At 44.9% G+C, this 6,341-nt stretch overlaps 1 protein-coding gene across 1 annotated transcript; it reads right to left on the bottom strand.

The window, feature by feature from the left end:
* Nucleotides 1–446: 446 nt before the first annotated feature.
* Nucleotides 447–6,341, bottom strand: dld (deltaD). The gene is made up of 12 exons (XM_037697488.1): nucleotides 6,288–6,341; nucleotides 5,853–6,155; nucleotides 5,129–5,189; nucleotides 4,284–4,541; nucleotides 3,028–3,088; nucleotides 2,781–2,911; nucleotides 2,509–2,678; nucleotides 2,202–2,418; nucleotides 1,917–2,090; nucleotides 1,100–1,829; nucleotides 677–932; nucleotides 447–554 (listed from the first exon to the last, which is right to left on the bottom strand). Exons 1-12 carry the CDS (start codon nucleotides 6,339–6,341, stop codon nucleotides 549–551), a joined length of 2,421 nt encoding a protein of 806 aa, XP_037553416.1. The 3' UTR covers nucleotides 447–548.

Raw genomic sequence — 6,341 nt, 5'->3', positions numbered from 1 at the left:
CTACAGCAGTACTTTAAGGGTTTTCAGTACTCTAAAGGTACTACACTGTTCATTCAGTTGGCACGCCACCGTCCACAATATCATCGGTCAACATCCAAGTCGTAGCTCCGCTGCTTATCAGGAGAGAACAGTTCATCCTGTTATGAGCTGTAAATCTTCCAGCGCTTCAAGGAGACATTAAATGAGCTCTTCATCAGTTCTCCAGCAGTCTTTGACTGTATGAGTTCTCAGTCAGTGCTGGCTCTGTACAATGACTGTGCAAGAGCTTGCACTTTGTTACCGTGCTCCATCCATAGCACCACGTGATCAATAGACCTACATCAAAGGTCAAAAGTATTCAGAATTGACCGGTAGTGTTAATGTAGTCCTCAGTCATCACTGAGCAGGCACTGACTCTGCAGTGGCTCATCAGCAATTTGGCTCAAGGTCCTCTGGGAACTCCCAGGGAAGAGCAGCAAACAGCAGGAGTAAAACCTCCCAGAAACAAACTGAGCTCTACTGCTCAGGGTTGGTGTGTGTGGACCGCCATCAGCCACATGAAACTGCCATCATACCTGTAAGACCAAGCAAACAAACAAAATCAAAAAAAGTTATGTTTAAAATATTCTTTTTCAAATGCTTATTGAAGTTATTGTTTTAGGGAACTCATTGAGCAGGTAAATCTGTGCGTACTCACCTCTGTGGCGATGATGCATTCATCTTTCTGGTCTGAAATGACGTAGACGGACTGGTATTTGGTGTCAGTGGTACATGGGTACCGGGTGTCATTCGGACTGTGGTATTCACCATCAGTGCTTGACTGAAATTTAACTTCACAATTTGGCTGGTACTGAGAATCACAAGCTGCTGGAGTGTTTATCTCAGTGGACGACTGATATTTTGCTTCGCTGCAGCTTAGTGACTCTGCTGATGGCGTTTGTTCTGATGCATCACTGTAGGACAAAAATAAAAAATCAGGAATCCTACCCTTCACATAACACATGCTTAAGATTTATTTTGGGTGATCTATAAGTATTTATTTTGTTTACTTTTAACTATGCATTGTGCAATATGTATTAATATATTGTGCCTTTTTTTTTTTTTTTTCAGATCTGTGTACCTGTTTTGTCTCTTCCTGAACCCTTCTTCTGTGCTGGACTCATCCAGTACTTCACATTTGGCCTCCAACTCATGATGCTCCTCTTCTGTACATGGGGATAACTCCTCAGGCCGGAGCTCATGAACTAGGTTGTACTCAACACTGGAATAACGAGACTTAAAGCCATTCTTTTCTGATCCGTTGAGGCTGGCAATTCCACTCAGACCACCAAGTGACCCAGTAAGTTCTGAATGGTAATCTGCCTTTTTGTTGGTGTTTTTAATTGACGTTGTCATCATACTACCAAGATCTTTGTCATTTCTGAGACAGTTGTTGGTTGTGAGGTTATTCATAGTTTCTTGGCTGTCGCTGTGAACACTTTCGCTGTGGTGACTGTGTCGGTCTTGCAGTTTCACTCGAACATAGACAACCAGCACAGAGCAGCTGATCAAAATCACAAGTGCGAGGAAAACGCCAGCGCAAACAGCTGTCCAAGGAAATCCGTTGTCATCATCCTGGTTGTCTTCAGCATTTTCATTTTCTAATGACATAAATCGTCGATCTGGTCCATCCACAACTGGTTGAGAACCCCGGGGGATCTCTGGTAAGAGAAACTGGCAGTTATGACCTCCATAGCCAGGCACACAGGCGCATATGTAGCGGCTGCCACGTTCGTGACATGTGGCACCATTGTGGCAGGGGTTGTGGTGGCAGCGAGAGATGGGGGTACTGCAGTTTTTGCCAGTATAACCTGGAAGAAAGTGGAGTTTTAGCATCTCAAAATCTAACACAGAGCCATTTAAAGCAAGCGTAAACCATATTTTGAGAGCTTTCATACCTGGGGGACAAGTACACGTGTAGCCATTCCCTTCCTCCTGACATGTCCCACCATTGTGACAAGGGAAAGACTGACAGTATCTATAAAAACCACTGGTGACCTCACAGTTAGGACCGGAAAATCCTTCAGCGCACTCACAGAGGTAGGAGTTCACCAGATCAACACACTCTGCACCTGCATGGAGAGTCAGTGTTGAGATAAAGCCAAAAATTAGTATTACTGTACTTTTAACTCTAGGTTTAAATTTAATTGTAAGTATACTAACAAACACATAAGATGATGTACCATTCAAACATGGATTTGAAGTGCAGTGGTCAATTTTCTTCTCACAATTGAAACCAGCATATCCCATTGTGCATTGACAAAAGTAGCCACCTTCAGGGTTATCCAGGCAACGCCCACTGTTGAGACAAGGCCCATCTGCACATGTATTGGCACTTAACTCACAGTTGTTGCCATAGAAACCAGGTGGGCAGGTGCACTTGTAGCCATTGTTGCCATCCTGTGTTGATAACAGTACAAACAGCAGTTACATACATGCTTGTTCCCATGGTTCTACTTAAAACCACTCTTTGTTTGAAGTGATACTCACAATGCAGCTTCCTCCGTTGCGACATGGATTTCCAGAACATTCGTTGACTTGGATTTCACAATTAGCACCTGTGTATCCAGGTGGGCAGGAGCAAGTGTAACTCCCCTGGCCAGTGTTGGTGCAGGTGGCTCCATTAAGACAGGGCTTATGATGTGTGCAGTAGTTCAGATCTGGGAGAATAACATTAACGAGCAAAATGGTTTCAACATGAAACAAAGACCACAACCTAAAAGAGTATACCGTGCAGTAAAATCTGTAAGTAAAAATCTCACCTTGATTGCAGAAGAGGCCCCCCCACCCCTCCTGACAGTTGCACTGCCAAGGCTGTTGGCAGGTGCCGTGGAGGCAGCCTGGGTAACGAATGCAGTCATCACAGTAACGCCCACTGAAGCCCACACGACACCTGGGAACATAACATTCGGTTAAGATGAGAAACAAGGGAAAGTCAAACTTTAGAAGACTGAGTTGCATTTATTTATGGAACCGAAAGACCCATCAAAGTAACCTCTTTGGACTTACTTGCACTCTCCTGGTTTATCACAGAAGCCGTGCTCTTCATCACATCCAGGAAGGCAGATTGCTGTGAAGAAACAAACAAACTTTAGAAAAAGCATAGAATATTCATAAGGTTTGCAGTCCACCATTTCCCTTTCATAGACTTTTAAACTGCTGTATGCACTCTCAAATATTTGTGTCTTTTATGTGCGTCTGAAGGACTTCCTGTCCACTCTTTCCTTTTCTATATATTTACTTTTTGTCTGTCCAAAATAATGAGTGTTATCAGATTATTCTTGGCCATCTGAAAGCTTGTTTCCTCAATGCTACAAATGTTGCATTTCAGCTTAAAAAGTCAGACTTTGGCAGTTTTGGTCACCAAACAGAAGACTCATCCAAACACCAATCTCTTTTACCATGGTTGCTTTACAACACAAAGCCTCATTTTTCCATTTGACTGTGGGTCAAAAGTCCTTTTTCTTACCACTTGCCTCCCTTACTTGGGTGCTCCATCCCCTTCTCTCAATCTCTTCATCTTCATCTTCCCCTTCTCTCCCCTTCCTCCTCCTCTCCTCCTGTCTCTCCATATTCCCCTCCTCCACCTCCCCCCAGGGCCAGCTGGTCTGTGAGGAGCTAACCACCAGACAGCTGCTCCATTGTCTCCTCTCACTGAGCAGCTGCCCCCTCCACAACAATGCACAACCCTGCTCGACCAATCACCAGCCTGAGCCACAACAATATGGGACCCCCACTTGGCCAATCGGGGAGGAGGTTTGGGGCGAGGAGGCCCCAGCGGTCTAATGGAAGGCACGCGGCGTGTGAATTACTGAGGAGCCACTGCAGCTCATTAGAATGGAGGCCTCTGGTGCTATGGGATAACTAACTGACGCCTGTTGCACACGGGCCTCGCATTATGAGGTGGAAAAAGTCTTTAACAATAAAGAGAGGCAAATGACTGTAGAGGAAATTAACTTTGAAAAGCAGCTGTATGAACTGAGTAGAGACCAAAAACTCCCCATGTCTGTAGTTTTGACAATTACATAACAATTTTCTAAAGATGGCAGTTACTCCATCTTGGGTTAGGGTAATGAGTATTTTGAGATTATTGTTTTTTTTTTGTAACATCAGCCTCTACTACTAATGAGCAGGTCTTTCCATCTCTTTTTCAATGATGAAGCTGTCACCAGAAGTACAACAGCATCCCTTCCTTTTATCGTCCTTCTATGACTTTTCTTCAGTTGTTTCACACAGACACATAATTAATGAGCAAATCCACTCACGCTCAGTGCAGTACTGCCCCTTCCAGCCAGAGTTGCATATGATCTCTCCACGCTCTCCACAGGTGAAATGTCCAAACGCATCATCTCTGGGTCGACAGAAGACGGAGCATCCGTCTCCATAATAGTGCTCATCACATAGGAAGCGGTAAGAGAATCGTAGCTCTGTCCTGCCAGCTGTTTGCATGTCCTTGGTCCATTCTTCTCCCACAGTGAGATGACGCTGAGTTGTAATCCTGCTGATCAAACGCTCCGGGTTGTCTGTACAAGGAAATCACAGTTTGTTATGGGTCATTTGTTGCCACTGTTATTGTTGGAACACGTAGTGTTTCTACCACAAATCACCAGTTTGCTCATGACAGAAGCAGCCGCACATGGCAAAATAAGAGTGATTCTATGTGAATTAAAATTAGGCTTCTGTGGGACCTGATCATGGAGGCCATCTACATCTATTTATCAGACTATTTCTGCATCTAATTCCCACACACACTTTAACTTGTGTTGAAGTTAGTGGTGAAGGGGCAGTTTGATAACAGAAAATCTCATCACTGGGCCGCAGCGACCACATAAAGTTCAACTTGATAGCTCGGGCATAACAGACACTCGTTTATCCTACACAGGAATTACCGTAACTTCTGACCTTTATTAAAAGGAAGATTTAAATGTAGAAAACTAGTAAATATGTAGCCTTTAGTGAGTCAAATACAAATGAGAAAGTGTAGCTCATAAATCAAAACGAGTGTGTCCTTATTACTCTTGCTGGCTGAGCTGTTAAAGAAAAACATGCCCCTGGAATCAACTCAAACCATCTTCAGGTTACACTGCTGCCTTCTTCTGCTGTCACCCACCTGTTGTCAGGTCGTCCAGGGAGTCGGTGTGCAGAGCTTCAATGATCAGTGAAAACGTCCCCTGAGGAGAGATGGAGAGAGTCAACAGCTGCTCAGCTTGGAGGTCTACCCCCCTCCTTCTCCCTCTGCAGAGGGCCATTAGGAGGCCTAGCAATAAACTTCACAGCCTAATTCTGGTGTTGATTAGAGGCCTAATAAGGCTACCTGCTCCATTTTCATTCTCATGCTACTATCACACTCTGACACCGCCGTAAAACAAAAACAGGGCGGAATTTCACGCAGCGCTGCCAATGATGTGCCAACTCAAAGGATGTTATATTTCCCACCACGGATGGTCGGAGGGGACACAGCTTTTGGTGATGCCCCCCTCCCTTTCTCTTTCACACACATACACCCTCCTCCCCTCCCTGTTGTATCCCACCAAAGAGCACTGAAACACTACAATAGACCCTCTCACACACTGCTGACAAAGACCCTCACAAGTGTTGGGTTTTGGAGCATCTGTTGGGTTTTGTACTCTTCAAAGTAAACACGTCCCACTGGAATAGTAATAATTTCACCATATCTGTCCATGGATGATTATGTATGGCACAAATATTGCAGAAGGGGGGAAAAAAAATCCTTCTTGTCAGATTGAAGTGAAATGTTTTTTCAACTAATCCTGCAGGAAGATTTACCATTAAGCACGATCTGAAAAGTAACATTTCGCATGCCAGTTACTTACTGGCCACGTGAAGCTGAAAGAAAAGCGGATCGGGTTGGTGAAACTGTCCGCGTTGGTCTCCGGCACCTGGAAGGAGTTGGAGCCGAGGACTGGAGTCACAGCCCCGCCGTAGGTGCAGGGGGGTTCGGGGGAGACGCTGGCCTGGTAATGTTTCAGGCAGATCCGAAAGAAGGTTTTACACTCGCACTGCTGGTGACCCTGTGGATGCGCAGAGCCTCCTGGGCAACAGTTGGCGTTCCCCTCTATCCCCTTCTTGTTGAGAAACTCCTGCAGCTTCAGCTCAAACACGCCAGAGCACAAAACCTATTAGGGCACACATCAGTTTAGTGTGTTGGAATCTGTTCTTATAAATAAAATAATAATGAGCTTATAATTACAATGCCCTATCCAGAAAAACGTGTGCGCAAAAGGTTCCTAAAATTGACTGGACCATACCTGGCAGGTGAGTAAAGACAGAATGACAACCAAGAGCAGACACGGGCGTCCCAT

The sequence above is a fragment of the Nematolebias whitei genome, chromosome 2 (genome assembly GCF_014905685.2).
Source record: "Nematolebias whitei isolate Nwh7 chromosome 2, NemWhi1, whole genome shotgun sequence".
Classification (NCBI taxonomy): domain Eukaryota; kingdom Metazoa; phylum Chordata; class Actinopteri; order Cyprinodontiformes; family Rivulidae; genus Nematolebias; species Nematolebias whitei.
Note: the sequence above shows the minus strand (reverse complement) of the source record. Positions and strands in the feature narration are given on the sequence as shown.